Here is a 21,178-nt window from a genome sequence, read left to right as displayed (position 1 = left end):
ACTAAACACTAGAGACAAATAGCAGGGAGCAAGAACAGTAGGGAAGGGGAGATGGCCTCCACAGGAGCCCAGAAACGGAAAGGCTGTTTGGTTGCCAGGCAAATGGACAAGAGGAGAGATTCCAGCAGTGCAAAATTGTAGAGAAGTAAGAAGGCAATCAGAGAAATGATTGAGAAATTAAAAACTTGGACTATTTTCCCAAAGAATTTGGGGAAAAATATTTACTATTCCTTTCCTTCTGTCTGGGCTGTTTAGATGAAACTTATTCAGTCTGTGTCTCTCTGTAGCAGCTAGAGAGATGAGATTGACTCTCTAAGTCCCTCTGACCAGAGGGTCTAGCCAGTGGTGGACTTGGAGCCTCAACAGAGGATGGTGTTCAGAGAACTGGGAGCCCTGACATGAGGTTTCAGATGAGTGCCCATGGCACTCATGACAGTTCAGTTCAGTTCAGTCACTCAGTCGTGTCTGACTCTTTGCAACCCCATGAATCGCAGCACGCCAGGCCTCCCTGTCCATCACCAACTCCCGGAGTTCACTCAAACTCACGTCCATCGAGTCAGTGATGTCATTCAGCCATCTCATCCTCTGTCGTCCCCTTTTCCTCCTGCCTCCAGTCCCTCCCAGCATCAGAGTCTTTTCCAATGAGTCAACTCTTTGCATGAGTACTGGAGTTTCAGCTTTAGCATCATTCCTTCCAAAGAAATCTCAGGGCTGATCTCCTTCAGAATGGACTGGTTGGATCTCCTTGAAGTCCAAGGCACTCTCAAGAGTCTTCTCCAGAGCACTGACCTTAAAGGCTGAGGTGCTCTTGAAGTTGTAAGACTGTGTGTATGGTTGAAGGTTTGGAGAACTCTTCTTTACCAGGAAACTTGACCTTTGAGGGCAGGGTTTGGCAGGAAGCTGAACACAAGCCCTTCTGAGCCTTGGCCCAGTGAGATAGTGAACCAGGTTCCACATCCCTACCTCCTGTCTTATTTCACTTATACATATAAAAGTTAAGTCCAAACTCCATCATTACCAAATCACTCACGCAACTTTGAAAATTATTTATGTTTACAAAATCATAGTTTCTTTAGTTATAAATGAAACTAATAAAATTTGCTCTGCTTATCTCACAGGGTTGTACTGGGTCTCATAAATCCAATTGCTGGGTCACCTAAATGGTAAAATAGTGCACAGTGGCAGTGTCCGCACAGATAGTGAGGGTGTTTATTTTGTGATTGTCCAGCAGTTATCTCATTAGAGACCCTGAATTCTGAGTCTTAAGTCAACACTGACTTTTCACTGTACTTTTTCACAATGCCTGTCCACTAATGCAAAAACCATGGACTTTTAGTCAGACCAATCTGGGTTGGAATTCTGGGTTATAAGTATGCTCACCAAACTCAGGAGAAGAATAGAGGAAATAAATACTGGCAAGGGTGTGGAGAAAAGGAATTCTCATACACTGTTGGTGGGGGTGTAAATTTGTGTATCCACTGTGGAAAACAGTATGGAGTTAGCTTAAAAAATTAAATATAGGACTACTGTGTAATCAAGGCAGTTCCACTCCTGGGTATTTATCCTGGAAAACAAAAAACTAATTCAAAAGATTTATGCTTGCCAATGTTCATTGCAGAATTACCTATAATTTATAATTGCCAAGATACGGAAGCATCCTAAATGTCCATCAACAGATGACTGAATAAAGAGTATGTGATATATACCTGTATATACACAAACACAATGGAATATCACTCAGCCATTAAAAAGAATAAAGCCATACCATAAAACCTTGCATTTTGTGATATGGATGGACCCAAGGAATATTACGCTAAGTGAAATAAGTCAGAGAGAGAGAGAGAGAGACCCACAAATACTGTATGTTTTCACTTACATGTGGAATCTACAAAAACAAAAACAGAAACAGACTTAGAGTTACAGAGAACAAACTAATGGTTGCCAGAGGGAAGGATGATAGGGGGAAGTGTGAGAGAGGTAAAGGGGGTTTGAGGTATAAACTACCAGTTATACTTCAGTGTGCTGGTGTGGCTGGCTGGCTAGAGTATCAGTTATAAATAAGTCACAGGGATGTAATATACCGCATAGAGACTATCGTCAAAAATGTTATAATGGTACATAAGAAACACAAGCTGGAATCAAGATTGCCAGGAGAAATATCAATAACCTCAGATATGCAGATGACACCACCCTTATGGCAGAAAGTGAAGAGGAACTCAAAAGCCTCTTGATGAAAGTGAAAGTGGAGAGTGAAAAAGTGGGCTTAAAGCTCAACATTCAGAAAACGAAGATCATGGCATCCGGTCCCATCACTTCATGGGAAATAGATGGGGAAACAGTGTCAGACTTTATTTCTTTGGGCTCCAAAATCACTGCAGATGGTGACTGCAGCCATGAAATTAAAAGACGCTTACTCTTTGGAAGGAAAGTTATGTCCAACCTCGATAGCATATTCAAAAGCAGAGACATCACTTTGCCAACAAAGGTCCGTCTAGTCAAGGCTATGGTTTTTCCTGTGGTCATGTATGGATGTGAGAGTTGGACTGTGAAGAAGGCTGAGAGCCGAAGAATTGATGCTTTTGAACTGTGGTGTTGGAGAAGACTCTTGAGAGTCCCTTGGACTGTAAGGAGATCCAACCAGTCCATTCTGAAGGAGATCAGCCCTGGGATTTCTTTGGAGGGAATGATGCTGAAGCTGAAACTCCAGTACTTTGGCCACCTCATGCGAAGAGTTGACTCATTGGAAAAGACTCTGATGCTGAGAGGGATTGGGGGCAGGAGAAGAAGGGGACGACAGAGGATGAGATGGCTGGATGGCATCACCAACTCGATGGACGTGAGTCTGAGTGAACTCCGGGAGTTGGTGATGGACAGGGAGGCCTGGCATGCTGTGATTCATGGGGTCGCGAAGAGTCGGACACGACTGAGCGACTGAACTGAACTGAATCTATAAAAATATCAAATCACTGTTTTAGACCTGTAACTAACATTATAAGTGAACTGTACTTCAGTTATACTTGATGAAGGAACTGAAGTTCAGGTTGATGAGTCATGGCTAGTGTTCCACTCTGCCATTGTTTACTGTTCCACATTGCCTCCATGTGGCTCTCATGCCCATGGGCGCTGGCGGGGGTGGACTCTAACCTTCTGTGCCTTATATTTACCTAGTTCAAAGTCCATGAATGTCATTCTCCTTTGGTGTTCCCAGGACCAGTGAATGAGACATGGCAGAGATGATTACTCCACAGAAACAGGTGCAGAGAGGTTAAGAGACTTGCCTAAGGCCACCAAGAGTGGGGACAAGAAGCCAGGTTCTGTGATACCCATTTCAGTACTCCTACCACCTTATCTCTGATAACCTTAGGAGCAGGCTTCCTGGAAGTCGACTATAGATCTGTTTCTTTCTTTTTTTTTTTAATTTTAAAAAATTATGGTTGATTACAATGTTGTGTTAATTACTACTGTATAGATTCTTAATCAGTTAGCAAAATCCTAGGGGTAGTTGCTTTAACTCATTATGGTAAATAAACCTAGTTACTTAAGGAATAAGTTAATGTTTTCCAGAAGATTACAGACATTATTTGAATTCAAAGTTCTTCCATTTTCCGTTCAGTTTGACAATAAATTCTGGGAAAGCAAAGTAGGTCTTTACTCAGATATAAAGGGGCCTATTCAGGCTCTATTTAATTTGTGAAGTCCATTTTCTAGAACTTTCAGCATCCTGGACATGATGCAGTGAAAGGGTCATGGGTTAGGAAAGCAAGTGCGCTTGGATTTGAATCTCAATCTACTATTTACGCAGTTCTGTGATCCTAGGCATTTCTCTTAATTTCTCAGCACCTCAGGTGGTTAATCTATAAAAATGGAGATTATGGCACCATCATGGTTGGTGATGGTTAGGGCTTTTCTGCACAGCTCTGGAGATGCCCTTCATGTTAGGTTATTATTAACATGGTGCTCACTGATATTGTGTATCATGATGCCCTCTGGTTTATGATGAAATTAAATGAAATAACCTCCTATGTGCTTAATGCATTTTTGTTTTCATTTCCTTAACTGGTCACATATCTGTTATCTTGTTAGGAGATCCCATCTTCTGCTATGAGGAGAGTCAGTTTCCTGCCACATGCAGAACTCCATAAACCTGAATGTTCTATTGTGAAGCTAACCCTTGGCTTTCTTCTCGCACAGGAATCTAGCACCAGAGCCCTTAGAGAAATGCACTGTGCACCTACCACACCATTTATGGTGAGAGGTCTCTTCCTGGCAATTTTAAAAGGAGGCCAGGCCTTTTTATGGAGTTTGGCTTCCTGTGACATAGACACGTCAGCCTGCTCTGCTGTTCTCTTTTAGTTTTTCAAGCATGTATGCCTTCCTTGAACAAATAGTGTGAGGCCCTAGGAACTGAGTGTATAAGTTGTGGTTCTCGACCTCAGGAAGCTCAGAGAGTAATCAGGAAGCCAGACTGAGACGACAGGAAACTAAGATTCAGGGAGTACAAAGGTGTGGTGGGTAAGTCCATAGAGTGCTCATTGGCTCAGAGAGGAAGATGAGAGTGTCTGAGGATGACTTTCTACATTTCAAGCCCAAACTGAGGGTGATTTTTTTTTTTTATTTTGGAGGCTTGCTGAAAATGGGAGATAGGCATGGGCTGGAATTCAGTTCTCGTCACTCTAAAGCCATTGTTTAGCTCGTCATTACTTTTGGCTGTTCTTTACATCACTTTCTGCCTTGTCTTTTTTTTAGGCATATTTTCCTGCTCAGAACAGCGTGGTTTCCTTGAACACATCTTTCATTATGACTCGCACCAGCTTGAAGAAAAAATTCTTCAGCTGCTGTGTGCTCATCTTTCTCCTGTTTGCCATCATCTGTGTGTGGAAGGAAAAGAAGAAAGGGAATTACTATGAGTTCCTTAAACTGCAAAACAAGGAATACCAGGTGTTGCAGGGCCTGGAGAAAGTGGCCGTGAGCTCTAGTTCCCAACCTGTGTCCTCCAGCAGCACCCACAACCCCCAGAGGAACATCCAGGCACCCGGTGGTCCCAAGGCCAAGTTGAAGGCTACCTTCCAGGTGTGGGACAAGGACAGCTCCTCCAAAAACCTTGCCCCCAGGCTGCAAACTATCCGGAAGAATTATCTGAACATGAACAAGTACAAAGTGACGTATAAGGGGCCGGGGCCCGGGGTCAAGTTCAGCGCAGAGGCCCTGCTTTGCCACCTCCGGGACCACGTCAACATTTCAATGATAGAGGCCACAGATTTTCCCTTCAACACCTCTGACTGGGAGGGCTACCTGCCTCAGGAGGACATTAGGACCAAGGCTGGGCCATGGGGCAGGTGTGCTGTGGTCTCTTCAGCAGGATCTCTGAAGTCCTCCCGGCTGGGCCGAGAAATAGGTGGGTTCTGCTGTGTAGAGACTGTTATCTGAGTGGCCAGTGCTCATTTGGACCATCTAGGCACGTGGACAGGGGTGGGGACTAGCAGTCCCAGTATGGCTCGTGGACTGGTGGAGAAGCCCAGTTGGTGTTTCTCAGATGTGCTTCACGAGTCAGAGGTGGCAAGGGGGGCAATGGAGAGAATGGGGATCCAGTCTTCCAGCAGCTTTATTAATTCGAATAGCTCTATTTTGATCCATTTTAAATACTGGTGTCCTACAGAAAATTTTGTTTGAAAAGAAAGTTCCTTTGCTACCAAGAAGGAAAACACTGCATTAACATTTAAAAATATTTAAAGCATAGATCTCTACTTTATCTTCAGGTTCTGAAATTCTATAATTTACTGATTAATTAGCAACTAATAATCTCTTTTGGCCTCAATGACCTAACTAATTTTTAGTTTTGCTCTTTGAAAGGAATTAATTGGGGATTCTGGACCAACTTCAGGAGGTTCACAAATCCCTACAATCATATAAAAACTATGTGCTGTTTATGTGTGTTTAACGTGCGTATTTGTATAATTCAGCCTGCGTTGTTCCAAAGAGAGAGTCCATAGCTTTCTGTTGTATCTCAAAGGGGTCTGTGACCCCCAAAATCGTTAAAAATCACTGATGAGAATATATAAATTTGCTTTTCCTGAAATTTTTCATAGTTCATTAAGATAGACAAACTAGGGTTAACATATACACTATATGAAAGAGATAAACAAGAACCTGCTGTATAACATAGGGAACTAGTCTCAATATTTTATAACCTATGAGGGAAAAGAATCTGAAAAAAATTATATATATATATTTCATGGGCTTCCCAGGAGGGGAAAGAACTTGCCTGCCAGTACAGGAGGAATAAGAGACTGGGGTTTGATCCCTGGGTTGGGAAGATCCCCTGGAGGAGGAAATGGCAACCTACTTCAGTATTCTTGCCTAGAGAATCCCTTGGACAGAGGAGCCTGGTGGGCTACGGTCCATAGGGTCACACAGAGTTGGACACGACTGAAGTGATGTAGCATGCATATATATGTATATGGGGTGTGTGTGTATGTATATGATTCACTGTGCAATACCCATAAAGCTGATGCAACATCGTAAATCAGCTATATTTCAGAGGCTCAAGAGGGAGGGGAGATATATAGATATATATATAGATATATAAAATTATGACTGATTTGTGCTGTTGCACGGCAGAGATCAACACAACATTGTAAAGCAATTATCTTCTAATAAAAAAATAAAAAAAAGCTATACTTCAATAGAAATAAACTTAAAAAAGTAGAAAGTTGATCCAGAAACATGGATATAGCACAGCACTATGGATTTGCTTAACATGCCTTAGTTCGATTGTTCTGAGAGAATGTGTTTTCCATGATTGTGAAATGAATTATGCTAAAGAAAGCAAAGCACAGGAAGCCTAGCTCTTCTGTCAGGCCCTGGAAGGTACTGGAGCAGGTGAGGTCATATGTCTCCTTTTTTATTTCCTTCATATGACTGCCAGGAAAAATGGTCTGAAACTGAGCACAGGCTTTCAAAAGAAGAAAAGTAGACCCAAATTAGATTCTCTAGAGCAGAAAGAAGTGATGAAATCATATTTTATACTTCCCCAAATGGGCAGCACTTGGGAATAAAAGCTGCCAAGATAACCAACCCCACCCCAACTTTTGCTTTTGCTTTTTTGGTTTCTTTTGGACTTCATTTTCTAGAAGCTAAATGTAATTGGTTTTTATTTCATCTATAATGGAACTAGATTTCTTTCTTCCTTCCCCAAATTTTCTTTTAATGGTAATGTTTAGAATATTCCAGGTGTTAGCTTATCCTCTTCTTCAAGTCACTATTGCCTGCCTGGCTGGAACTGTGTTGAAGTTTCAGGTAGAACCTAATACTTCCATGAATTGGAACTATAATCTTTATTTTTATGTACTTCATAAAACATTGGAGGGGTTTAACTAAACTTTAAAATAATCTTTTTCTATAGACTGCAGTTATCATTTCAAATATGTGATTTCATGGAAGGACTTTGATCCTGAGATCTAACAAAAATCGTTAGAGTCAATCAAAGAGTTGACTCGTTGGAAAAAGACTCTGATGCTGGGAGGGATTGGGGGCAGGAGGAGAAGGGGATGACAGAGGATGAGATGGCTGGATGGCATCACTGACTCGATGGACATGAGTCTGAGTGAACTCCGGGAGTTGGTGATGGACAGGGAGGCCTGGCGTGCTGTGTGATTCATGGGGTTGCAAAGAGTCGGACACAACTGAGCGACTGAATTGAACTGAACAAAAATCGTGTGCTAGACTTCAAATGTTCTGCCTTTTATTGGGTATTTCCCTTGGGCATTTAGTCTAACAAATATGTTAAGAAATTAATTCATGTATTCTTTTATTCCCTCATGGATTCATCAACAGTACCAAGTAGGAACTTAGAATACAAAGAGGAAAGCGAGAGGAAAGGCCTTCTGTTAAAGGCCTCTGAGCTTGCCAGGCCCACAGCCTTCCCATCACATCTGGAATTTGTCCAGCTTATTCCCAACTGTTGAATATATCAAATAGTTTCAAATTGTTTGCTCTTAAACGTAGTACTGCTAATGAGTTTTGTGCAGATAACTTAAGTGACTGCTGCTGCTGCTGCTGCTGCTAAGTCACTTCAGTCGTGTCCGACTCTGTGCGACCCCATAGACGGCAGCCCACCAGGCTCCCCCGTCCCTGGGATTCTCCAGGCAAGAACACTGGAGTGGGTTGCCATTTCCTTCTCCAATGCATGAAAGTGAAAAGTGAAAGTGAAGTCGCTCAGTCGTGTCCGACTCCTAGTGACCCCATGGACTGCAGCCCACCAGGCTCCTCCATCCATGGGATTTGCCAGGCAAGAGTACTGGAGTGGGGTGCCGTTGCCTTCTCCGTAAGTGACTACTACTGCCCTCCAAAGGGGAAATACCCTCAGGAGTGGGGCTAGAAGACCAAAGTAACATATGTTTTAGGGCTCTTTTTCTGGGGCATTACAAAACTGTTTATCAGAGGAACTGTAACAATGTGTTGTGTCTCTGGCAGTCCCACAAACCAGCCAACAGTGGGCATAGTAATTTTTAATTGTTTTTGATACATACACATGTAAAGTATCTTAGATTTGTTTGAATATTCATTTCAAGCAGTAGCACACTTAACAAATATTATAACTAATAGGAGTAACACGTATGGTGCAACTGCTGTGTGAGTAACAAGCCTTGCTCTTTTAATCCTCCCAGTAATCCCACGAGGTAGGTACAATTATTGTCCCCGTTTTACTGATGAGCCAAGTATTAACACTCAGAAAGCTTACACAGCTGGTTGATAGTAGACTGGGACTTGAAACTGGGGTGTTTGACTCCAAGGCCCCCACACTTAGCCTAAACTCTTCTTTTGTGCCCCATGGTGATTGTAGTTTTATAATAATGAATGAATCCCTTGTCAGGTTAAAATAATAACTTCATATTCTTCTGATTTTCTCTCCTAGAAGAGAGGAGAAGAGCATTCTGAGACAAAAGTAAGAAGCGAAGGCTGCGTGGAAAAAAAAAGTGCAGAGCATGTTTAAGCATCACAAATAACCCTGTTTGGCTGGGAGGTAGGGTCTCACAGGGTGAAGAGGGCTGAGAAATGAGGTCGGAAGGGTAGTCAGGGTTCAGTTCTTAGAGGAAGTTGACCGTCATAATAAGGACTTTGAATTTGGTTCTTTAAGCCATGGAGAGGCCTAGAAGGTTTTGAGCAAGCAAGTGTTGGGATCATGTGTGTTTCAGAGAGGTTTCATATGTCTCTGGGTCTCCTTGTCTCAGGGGATTGCAATCTAATCTCTCTGCTGTTAGGGACTATTGCCACATCCAATGGGAAGTGCCAGGCCTGTTGAGCAGTGGTGGTGGTGGTGGGAAGAAAAGGTTTGACTTGAGAGGCATGGTGAGGTAGAAGAGACAGAACTTGGTTCTAATTAGACATGACCCTGAGTCTAATTGGTAGGGATAGAAGCCAGGGTCTCTGGCCTGGGAGCAGGCTATGTTATATCAGCAGAGAGCATTCTTCTGGAGGAAGACAGGTTCCATTTTGGATGTTCTAAGTCTAAAGTGTTTGTGGGTATCTATGCAGTTGGATATTTGCTTCCAGGGAAGTGTAAGGGTGGGAGATTAAGAGTCATTTGTTTTAAGGTGATAGTTGTAATCCAGAAAAGAAGATTGATGAGAAAACCTAAAGCAAAGTTTACATTTGAAGGGCAAGGAAATAACAGGGACAAACAAAAAAAAAAAGAAAAAATCAGAAGGACCAGTAGGAAAGGCTGAAGTGAAGCAGGTGTACCACATGATGGAAGGCAAAAGTGGGTAGAGTTTGGGCATATTTTTGGACAGATGGAGTTCCTGGGTAGAGTGATGACTGGGAAGACACCCTTGGATATTGAGTAGCTCAGACAGCATGATTGTTTATATCAGGGTTCAGCAAACTTTCCCTATAAAGGGCCAGATGGCAAATATTTTTTGTTTTGAAGACATACAGTGTCTCTTAAAATGACTGCTATTTTAGTGCAAAATCAACCACGTGCGTGCATGCTCATTTGCTCAGTCATGTTTGATTCTTTGTGACCCCATGGACTGTAGATGGCCAGGCTCCTCTATCCATGGGATTCTCCAGGCATCCAGGCAAGAATACTGGAGTGTGTTGCCATTGCCTTCTCCAGGGAATCTTCCTGACCCAGGGATCGAACCCGTGTCTCCTACATTGCAGGCGGATTCTTTACCGCCTGAATATCAACCACAGACAGTAATAAATGAATGTATCTGGTTATGTTCCAATAAAACTTTATTTACAAAGATAAGGCAGGTCACATTTACTCTGTGGGCCATAGTTTGCCCACCCCAATCTGTGTCATATCTAGTTTTCCTAGTCGGAATCAGAATATGGTCTTCCATACATGGTTATATGATTCATTAAGCTCATTGGAAAATATAAAAAAATACTTGGTCCAAGTAGTGATAAAATTTCTTTCACCATAATTTCTAGCTATTTGGAGTTATTATACGTGGACCCAGCAGCTGTGGATTTCTCCTGGTGATTTCCTGAAGACCTATTTGAGACTGAAAGTTTTTTAGTCTTCAATAGCAATAGCAAAGGACAGTTTGACAAATAAGAATCTAATCCCTTTTTTTATGAGCTTAGATTTAGTGGTCTGTTTTAAAGTTTTCTTCTTCGAATTTTTTTTTAAATCTTAGAATAAAATTCAAACTTCATACCTTCATACCACAGCCTGCATGGTTTGCTTTTTTCCAGTCTCTTCCACTGCATCCTTTCTTTTTTCTTTCCCTCATTCACTTGTTCCCAGTTAAGTCCTTACCCTCCTTAGGGTCTTGACACTGCTGTGTCCTCTGGCTGGAATTTACTTTCCTGGACCCTTTCCATATATATGTATATTTTTTCAGATTCTTTTCCATTATAGGTTACTTTTGTGCCACAGTACTGATCACAATCTGTAGTTATCTTGAATATAGGTTGTTGTGCTTATTTATTGCCTTTCTCTTTACAGTGGATTTCAAAGTCTCTAAGGGCAAGGACCTTGATTTCTTGCTCACAACCATTGTCTCCAATGCCAGGCAGAGAGTAGGTGTTTAATCAGTATTTATTGAAGGAACAAAAACATTCTCCTTTCTCATGGTCAGCCAGGGGCCTATCCCAAGCCTCCTGTGCTGGGTGTTCTCTATCTGCCACTCCAAACCCATGCTCCACCCTTTCCTGGGAAGTAGAAATGTAGACTGTGTCACCTGGGCATTCTTGCCCTTTTGGCTTTCATTTGGAACTAGACAGAGGAAGCGGGCTTCCCAGGTGGTGCTAGTGGTAAAGAATCTGCCTGCAATGCAGGAGATACAAGAGATGTGGGTTCAGTCCCTGGGTTGGGAAGATCCCCTGGAGAAGAGCATGACAACATACTCCAGTATTCTTGACTGGGAAATCCCATGGACAGAGGAGCCTCGTGGGCTATAATAGTCCAAGGGGCTGCAGAGACTTGGACATGACTGAATGACTGAGATAGTGGAAGCACTGGCACAAATCTGAGACTAAGAAGGAGGAGAGTGAGGCGGAGTATCTGTCTCCTCCCCCAACCCCTTCCCCATCCCATCTCACCTTTTAGAATGAATGCAGATTGCTTCTCTTCCTTGACTAAAAGTTTCAGTCCCTTTCAGGTTCTCTGAGTCCTGCTTGCTTCCTTTTCCTTCCAGGCCTGGAGGTCAGAGGAGAGGAAGAAAGAGAGGCTGTGTAATGATTCCCTCTGAGGTTCCTGCCAGGTGGCCTCCTGCCACCTGCAGTGTAGTGGTGGGGTTCCCTGCCGTATCCAACCCCAGGGCATGGTCCCATTCCTTGTTTGATTTCTACATCATTAAACTCCACCCACAACTCTGTAAATAGTCCTTTTATTTGATTCTCAATGACTGCATTTGAGCTTGCCATTCTTATCTATTGGGACTCTCAGATTAATAATTTATTCACCTGTGAGATGGGAAAGTTGACTGAGGGAAGTTTCTAATGGATCAGCATTTCTAGCATGGCTACTGCTGGTCACTTTTGAAACCAGTGGTTAATTTCAGCAAAACTGATTGCAATCTGAGTTATCTAAAGATAAACTTGCTGCTCCATTTGTGGTTCTCTGTGCCTGTCTTGTTATCTGATAATGTCTAGACTATGAACATCTTATGTAACTTTATAAAAAATTTTATTTTTAATTGGAGGATAATTGCTTTACAATGCTGTATTGGTTTCTGCTGTAAAAGAATGTGAATCAGCTTTTTTTATACATATATCTCCTTCTTCCTGTGCTTCCATCCTATCCCCAACCCCCATCCCACCCATCTAGATTGTTATAGAGCACTGGGCTGAATTCCCTGTATTATACAGCTAGCTATCTATTTTATACATAGTTGTGTGTGTGTGTGTGTGTGTGTGTGTGCGTGTATAAAACAATGTAACTTTTAAACCATTTTGATAAAAATTTTTTCCCTAGGATTGAGGATAAGGTTGTTTTTATGAATGAGATATCTAGATTGCTGGGGTGTAGGGATACAAAAAGAGGGAGGCTTTCATCCCTTAATTCTGTGGATATTCTCCTTTAGACCCACTTATATTGAGCCAAAATCCACTCCTACCCTTCTTCTCCTGATGCCACCTTTTTGCATGAACCATCCAAAATCAATCCCTCATGGAAAGAAATTGAACAGAGATTTGGACTGACCTCTAAATCCTGTGCAGATTTCAGTGGTGAACTGAAGCTTGTTTGATCACGTAAACTTGAAAGGAGCTCTCATAGGATCAGAGGCTCCAGGTTAAAATGGATCTTAGAAGTCATCAGTTCCTTCCCCCATCAGATTGATCATTGTAGATAGAGAATCTGCTCCTAGTCTTCCAAACACTGCTTGAACAGCTACAAGGACAGAGAATGAGAGCTGGGGAGTGAGTAGATTTTTTAAAAGATGGTCTACTTGATCTTGGCTGGATTGAAGATTTTGTTCCTTACAAAGAGCTTTTTTTTTTTTTAATAGAAAATATGGGGTTTAGTTTAGCTCTATGACTTCTCGTTCCATCTCGTCCAGCACCCAGGTTTGTGACCCCTCCAGGGGCTTGGATTCCTAAAGGGAACACTTAGGGAGCTGTTGTGTGCTATGCCCAGCCAGCTTTTCAGAGTGCCATGGGGATACTCGGCACTTGTGGATTAAGCCAAGCTTATGGTAGGATCTTTGATTTTCTGATAAGGATAGAAGTATGACCTACTGGTAATACCAAGAGAATGTCTGGTTTGCTCCTTTGGTAACTGGAATAGTGATTCACTGGGAGTAATGCACTGGCCCTGTCCACGTTGCCCCTGTGCGTCACTGAATGGGTTTCAGGAACACCAACGTACGGACCTCTTTAGCCTTCGCAGTGGCTGGGCAGACAGCTGGTGATCTCTGCCTGTGAACCTGACCTGACTGTGCCATACAAATACAGTCACTGTCCCCTGAGTACCATGAGGACAAAAAGATTGGGAAGTATTATTCCCTGGCCCTCCTCTTCCTTCTGCCCTCTCTCCCTCCAGACCTTCTCTCTCTCCTCATATCGCTGATGTTCACACTGTCATCACTGCTGATGTGTTGTTTCCTTGTGGTTTCTAGATGATCACGATGCAGTCCTGAGGTTTAATGGGGCACCCACAGTCAAATACCAACAAGACGTGGGCACGAAAACCACCATTCGTCTGGTAAACTCTCAGGTAAAACTTCTTCTGTGCAGAAATACATCCTTCCACAAACATGGGTGGCGCTGAGTAGGGTGTAGCCATCAGTACAGAGACTCTGCAGGTAGCCTGTCTGCCATCGAAACCAGCTCTGCCTTTTGTGAGCTAAAGAGTTGTGCATATGTTACTCCTGCCTCTCTGAAGAGGGGAGAATGATAGTGTCTTCACGGGGTTGTGACGAAGGAGTAAGAAGATCCACACAAAGCACGCAGTGGCTGGCATTTATGTGTCAATGTTATCTACTCTGATATTTACGTGTGCAGAACTGAGGTGGCTGTGGAGGGTACATTGGTGAGTGAATCAGACTCAGCCCTGCTCTCATGTAACTTACAGATACAGTCCAGTAGTTATACAAACAAATGTAAAGTTACAACAGATAACTACAAGGAAAAGGGTCAAGATGCCACCAGAACCCAGAAAGGGGAGGTGTCCCTAGACAGGGAAATCAGGAATAGCAAGGAGGTGTCTTCGCTGTGCAGGAGGAGTAAGGGGTCATGGTGAGAAGTGTGGGGAGAGGCAATGGCCTGGGGAAGGTCCTGTGTGGAAGGAGACAGGGGGGCACCAGGACCCAGGAAGAGGTGAGAGTCTCGGGGGGTGGGGTGGGGGCATGTAAAGGGGGACGAGGCTGAAGATAAGAAGGAGCTTGGCCACGGTGCTTGTCTTCTTCTTTGACGCATGCTTACACCTGCATTTTGTAAACATCCCTGGCTTCCAGTGATCACTGCAGTAGATGCAGTGGGTACAGTGGGTCCAGTGGATGGCAAAACACGTTTAAGAGGTCTTACAATCATGTGGACTAGAAATGCTGGCACTTGTACCAGAGTGGACATGCAAGTGACTGAGAGAAATGATGGATTTGAGAGCTATTCCATGTGTGCAGATGATAGGCTCTATGTGGGGTTGAGTGTGAGAGGTGAAGGGAGGAGGCCACAGATGCACCTGGGCTTCTGGCTTGTGTAACTGGCCAGCTAGAGTCACTGAGACTGGAAAGAGTATTGGAGATGTTTTGGGTTGTGAGGGGCTTGGTCAGAGAGGGGGGCAGAGATAAAGAAATATATATCTTCTGGATATGCTTGATCTGAGCTGCTTTTTATGTATCTGTGAAGAGAGGTCAAGTTGTGCAAATGAGATTGGAGGTCAGTGGGAAGGTTTGGACTGCAGATGAGGATTTGTAAATCTTCTCTTTCTATGTGGCAACAAACAGTGGGACCAAATGAGAGCACTGGAGAGGTGTAAAGAGAAGAAAAGTCCATGCAGGAGCTTTGGGCAATGAGAACAGTAAGAAAGATGTCAGCGCCATTAGATTCTGCTTAAAGGCTAATTTAGATGAAGATTGAAAAGCATCATTCTCTCCTTAGCAAAATGGAGGTCACTGTTGGCCTCAGCAATAGCTAGGTGATGAAGGGAGAGTGATAATGCCAGAAGCCAGACTGGAGTATGAGGAGAAGTGAGATAGGTGGAGGATGGCAAATACAGAGAGTTCCTTCAAGAATTCTGGTTCTGAAGGGCAGAGAGAAATAGAGCAATAGTTGGAGAGAGAGTTGAGGGTTCCAGGGCTCGTTTTTGTTCATGTTTTAGATTAGAGAGAATTGAGAATGTTTAAAAATCAGTGGAAAGACAGTCACAAAAGGACAAATACTGTATGCTTCCACATACCTGTGGTCCCTGGAGTAGTCAAACTCATAGAGATAGGTGGTTGCCAGGGCCTGGCAGGAAAGAGGAATTGTTGTTTAATGGATATAGAGTTCCAGTTTGGGAAGATGAAAAAATTCTAGAGATGGATGGTGGTACAAACCCAGGTTGTACAATAGTGTGAATATACTTAATGCCACTGAGCTGTACACTCAAAAATGCTCAAAAGAGTATATCTTCAGTCAGTTAAGTTATTCAGTCATGTCCAACTTTCTGTGACTCCATGGACTGCAGCACGCCATGCTTGCCTGTCCATCACCAGCTCCCAGAGCTTGCTCAAACACATGTCCATCAAGTCAGTGATACCATCCAATCATCTCATCCTTTGTCATCCCCTTCTCCTCCTGTCTTCAATCTTTCCTAGCATCAGGGTCTTTTCCAATGAATCAGTTCTTTGCATCAGGTGGCCTAAGTATTGGAACCTCAGCTTCAGCATCAGTTCTTCCAATGATATTCAGGGTTGATTTCCTTTAGGGTTGACTGGTTTGATCTTGCAGTCCAAGTTTCTCTCAAGAATCTTCTTCAACACCAGGGTTCAAGAGCATCAATTCTTTGGCACTCAGCATTCTTTATGGTCCAATTCTCACATCCATATATGACTACTAGAAAAACCATAGCTTTAACTATATGGACCTTTGTTGGCAAAGTAATATCTCTTCTTTTTAATATGCTGTCTAGGTTGGTCACAGCTTTTCTTCCTATGTTACATATATTTTATCACATACACACAAATTTAAGTCAATGAGGAAAAAAAAAGTTGATCCAGAAATTGAATATACTAAAAAGAGGTGACAGTGAAGTCAATGGTAGGAGTGGTTGGTCCAAAACCTAGTGGAGGATTAACCCCAGCAGGAGCAGGTCAGAAAGGAAGAAGGACTGGGGAGGGGAGTAGCTGGAGGCAATCTGTAGTGGAAGACTGAAGGGGCTTCTGTTTTCTCTGCAAAGTTAGGATACAGAGAAAAGGAGACATTTTGTAGGGAGGTGAGGGGAAGAGAGGTTTTAGTAGAGGAGGTTTGAGCCAAGAAGGTTTGAAATTGTCATTGAGGATGGAGTAAACCAGAGGAATGGAGCAGGATCTCTAAGCATGCTGACCACTTTGAAGTTGGGACCATGGATTCAGAGAGAAATTCAGTTATGTTTGCTCATAGGTGGTATGACCCACAGGTCAGCAGGCAGCTGCATGTGAGGAAGCATGGAGGAGGCCTGAAAATTCTCTTGGATTTGGAAGGCTACCCCGTTCTTGGGCATCTCTTCTAGGTGTTGGAAAGTTGCTCAGTCGTGTCCCATTCTTTGTAACCTCATGGACTATACAGTCCATGGAATTCTCCAGGCCAGAATACCAGAGTGGGTAGCCATTCCCTTCTCCAGGGAATCTTCCTAACCCGGGTATCAAACCCAAGTCTCCCGCATTGCAGGTGGATTCTCTACCAGCTGAGCCACCAGGGAAGTCCTCTGGGTGTTTAGTGATGAATTAAACCTCAATCCTCAAAGATTCTGAAATTTTAATTTCTAGCAATTGCTCTCCTGGGTATACATGCAAAGGAAACCAAAACAATGCTGTGAGAAGATCCATGCACCCCAGTGTTCACTGCAGCACGGTTTACCATAGCCAGGACATGGAAGCAGCCTAGATGTCCAGATAGATAAATGAATTAAAAGATGTGGTATATACACAACTGAATATTACACAGCCATAAAAAAGAATGAAATTTTCCCATTTGCAACAACGTGGATGGACTTGGAGGATATTATGCTAAGTGAAATAAGGGGATTAAGAGGTAGAAACTACTAGGTACAAAATAAAAAGCTACAAGGATATATTGTATAGTGCAGGGAATATAGCCACCATTTCATAGTAACTTTAAACATAGTTGCTATGCTGCGATTGAAACAGTATATAATATTGTTTATCAACTATACCTCAATAAAAGAAAATAAATAAAGCCAAGGTAAGTTTGCCTGAGAATTACCAGATAGACCTTGATCCGATTTCTTCCTCAGTACTTCCTGCGTGAGTGACTTGAGCAAGTTGCTTTATCTTTCTGAGCCTCAGTTCCCTTATTTGTAACAGGGAAATAGTTACTGTTCAGGGTCTTTGTAGGATCCAGTGAGACTGCTTAGTGTGGAGCAGGTCACTCGGAGGCCCGCGTGCTGCAGTGAGGACTCAAAAAAGGGTGGCTGTGGTCACTAATGCAGAATGAAGCCCTGCCCATGTCTGCGCAGTCTCCGTGTCCTCTCATTTCCTAGGCTAGTGGGTTTCTTGGCTCCTAGTAGGGATGCCAGCCAGCTTGGGGTTGCTTCAGAGGTGCCTAGCAGAAGGAGAAAGTTAAAGGATAATTTTCAGGAAAAAGTAAACTCATGACTCTCATAGAGATAGTGTCTATTTTATTCATATGAGGAGAGAACCAGGCATATGTTATAACCGCTTCAGAGAAAAAGTCAAAACTGTATCAAAATTTGAATAAAGGAAAAAAAAAAAAAAACACCTCATTTTTTTTTTTTTTCATCTTTTTTCCCATGAGGTAGGCAGGAAGAGGAGGGAATCTAACTGAAATTCTACTGGGCAAGGTTGAATAAGCATGTCTGTAGTTTGCTACAACTAAGAGGTGTAAGACAGCTCCTCTGTGGTCAGAATCTGATAAAGAAAAAGGGCGTGCTGCAGACCATGCATAGTTTTCCTCTGAGGGACGACATTTGTCCTGCACTTTTGGATGGCTGTGCTCCCTCTGCCAGGGCTGAGAAGAGGGTGGCTGGCTTCCCAGGGTGCCCTGTCCACTCATAACAAAAGCATTTCCCGTCCTCCTCAGACACACTGACCCTACTTCCTGTCCTGCTGTAAGTGGCACTGAACATCCAGGCTGTTCCTTTGGCGCTGGTCACGGGAAGCTGCGTGACCATGCTCCTTGTGATACTGATGTGTGACTGATGCCCTTCTGTTATTGTCCTTTCTCATCTTGCTTTTCGAGGAAGCTGGCAGTCAGTCTCCTTTGCCTTTTGCCCGGGTTGGTTATCTCAGCTGTTTTGTGTCTGCTTCTGAGCAAAGTGAGTCCCCACATCACACACAGACTGCACCTGGCACCCCACAGTTCCTGGGGGCATAGCTGTGAGCTGTGGGCTTGGTAAATTATGCCTTTGAGCAGCTCATTCTCTTCTCAGAGGGAGAGCTCCTCTGGATGGCAGCTGGGCCCAGGTTTGTTTGCTCAGCACCCAGCCTCCTCACCTGCAGAGAGGTGCATCTGGCCTGTGACAAGGCTATGGAAAACAAAGAGGTGGTTCCTTACTGAGAAGATGGCTTTTTATAAGAGAATGGTGTCACACTGTGAAATTTCATAGATCTATTTGGGCAAGTATATGCCAGGTATTGTTATGAGATTCAGCGGGAAAGCTATAGTTAGCTAAATGTGAGTCTTTAAATAAATTCAATTGTGACTCTAAGTGTAAAGGTTTTGTGAGACTGAGCTGAGCCCCTGCTGGGCCCAGGGCTTCCTTAGAGACACTTGTACAGGTTGGGAAAGAGAAAACCATGCACAGTAGGACATATGCTGACTGGACTTCACCCAGGGCATTTCCAGATCACAGGACTTCCCTGGTGGCTCAGACGGTAAAGCGTCTGTCTACAATGCGGGAGACACGGGTTCGATCCCTGGGTCGGGAAGATCCCCTGGAGAAGGAAATGGCAATCCACTCCAGTACTATTGCCTGGAAAATCCCATGGACAGAGGAGCCTGGTAGGCTCCAGTCCATGGGGTTGCAAAGAGCCAGATACGACTGAGCGACTTCACTTCACTTCACTTTATCTTGAGATATGAGGTAGTGCCACTTACAAATACCTCCATTATCTGAGGGCCATATTTGTCTTATCATATTTAATCTTCATGATAATCCTATGAGGTGTGGTCACCGAACATTATTTTATATGAGGACAAAGGTCTGTCTAGTCAAGGCTATGGTTTTTCCAGTGGTCATGTATGGATGTGAGAGTTGGACTGTGAAGAAAGCTGAGCACTGAAGAATTGATACTTTTGAAGTGTGGTGTTGGAGAAGACTCTTGAGAGTCCCTTGGACTGCAAGGAGATCCAACCAGTCTATCCTAAAGGAGATCAGTCCTGGGTGTTCTTTGGAAGGAATGATTCTAAAGCTGAAACTCCAGTACTTTGGCCACCTCATGCGAAGAGTTGACTCATTGGAAAAGACTCTGATCCTGGGAGGGATTGGGGGCAGGAGGAGAAGGGGACGACAGAGGATGAGATGGCTGGATGACATCACCGACTCGATGGACATGAGTTTGAGTGAACTCCGGGAGTTGGTGATGGACAGGGAGGCCTGGCGTGCTGCAATTCATGGGGTTGCAAAGAGTCAGACACGACTGAGTGACTAAACTGAACTGAACTGAACTAGCTTCAAAGAGTCTAAGGGAGTTGCTCAGGTTGGGTAGGAGATAAGCAGTAGAGGTGGATTGAATCTAGGTTTGTTTGCTGGTGGTATTTTAACTCCCCTGAACTTTCTTTTAAGCTTTTCTAGGTCGTTGCTTGGAGAAGGAAATGGCAACCCATTCCAGTGTTCTTGCCTGGAGAATCCCAGGGATGCAGGAGCCTGGTGGGCTGTCGTCTCTGGGGTTGCACAGAGTCGGACATGACTGAAGCGACTTAGCAGCGGCAGCAGCAGGTCGTTGCTATTTTTCAGAGCCAGAGAAGGAGATTGACTTGATAATATTGGACTCAGGGTACCTTCTTACTCCAAACCTCTAGGTCATAAGTGGTTTTCACCATGTCAGAGCTGCCCTTGGTCTTCTTTTCCTTGTGTAGCTCATCTGTTGTGGTGTGGGGCCAGCTACCCTGATTCCATTCAGTCAATCAAATAAGTTCCCACAAGATCCTGCCTAGTGTGAGGGAAGAGCAGAAGAAAACAGTGCTCATAAGGACTTCCCTTTGGATGAAGAGAAAAAGACACCCCACCCCCAACATGCTGTTATTGTTGGTCAGTTGCTAAGTCATGTCCAACTCTTTGTGATCCAGTGGACTGCAGTGTGCCAGGCTTTCCTGTCCTTCACTATCTGTCAGAATTTGCTCAAACTCATCATTGAGTCAGTGATGCCATCCAACTATCTCATCCTCTGTCGTCCCCTTCTTTCCTGCCCTCAATCTTTCCCAGCATCAGCGTCTTTTCCAATGAGTCAGCTCTTCACATCAAGGTGGCCAAAACATCTGAGATTCAGCTTCAGCATCAGTCCTTCTAGTGAATATTCAGGGTTGATTTCCTTTAGGATTGATTTGTTTGATCCATGCCATCCAAGGGACTCTCGAGAGTCTTCTCCAACACACACGCACACAAGGCCAGTAAAGGTGAAGTGCAAAAACAGAGCATATTCTTTTTCTATGAGTCTGACTATTTTAAGATACCTCATATAAATGGAATCATACAGTTTTATTTCCCTCAGTATAATGTCCTCCAGGCTCATCCTTATTGTCATATTTGGTACAATTTCCTTTTTTTCCCTTTTTTTTGAAGCTAATATTCCATAGAAACAGACTGTTAAGTGGTGGTTTCCAGGGGCTGAGGTGAGGGGCAGATGGGGAATTGCTATTCAATGGGTATAAAGTTTCAATTCTGCAAGATTAAAAAGTTTCAGAGATCTGCTGTACATTGTGTCTATAGTTAATAATACTGTATTTTGCACTTAACAATTTGTTAAGAGGGTAGATCTCATTTTGTTTTCTTACTGCAGTGAAAAACAGAAGGGTGTATATTCCAGTGTGGGGCTGCTAGTTTAGATAAGGCATATCTTTGGCA

The 21,178-nt window shown here is 43.4% G+C and overlaps 1 protein-coding gene and 1 long non-coding RNA gene across 3 annotated transcripts in view; one reads left to right on the top strand and one right to left on the bottom strand.

Annotated features, from left to right (window-relative positions):
* Positions 1-4,732: 4,732 nt before the first annotated feature.
* LOC112585227 lies at positions 4,733-12,811 on the bottom strand. The gene is made up of 3 exons (XR_003109689.2): positions 12,659-12,811; positions 11,557-11,653; positions 4,733-4,868 (listed from the first exon to the last, which is right to left on the bottom strand). It is a non-coding gene; the product is annotated as an uncharacterized LOC112585227 (long non-coding RNA).
* The window catches only part of ST6GAL1 (ST6 beta-galactoside alpha-2,6-sialyltransferase 1), a 34,643-nt gene continuing 18,262 nt past the window's right edge, over positions 4,798-21,178 (top strand). For both annotated transcript variants that reach the window (XM_025286772.3, XM_025286764.3), the window contains exons 1-2: positions 4,798-5,395; positions 13,575-13,672. In XM_025286772.3, the coding sequence (XP_025142557.3) occupies positions 4,798-5,395; positions 13,575-13,672 (696 nt within the window). The remainder of the gene's footprint in view (positions 5,396-13,574; positions 13,673-21,178) is intronic.

The sequence above is a fragment of the Bubalus bubalis genome, chromosome 1, assembly GCF_019923935.1.
Source record: "Bubalus bubalis isolate 160015118507 breed Murrah chromosome 1, NDDB_SH_1, whole genome shotgun sequence".
Lineage (NCBI taxonomy): Eukaryota > Metazoa > Chordata > Mammalia > Artiodactyla > Bovidae > Bubalus > Bubalus bubalis.
The sequence above is the reverse complement of the archived record's forward strand: the minus strand, read 5'-3'. Positions and strand labels throughout refer to the sequence as shown.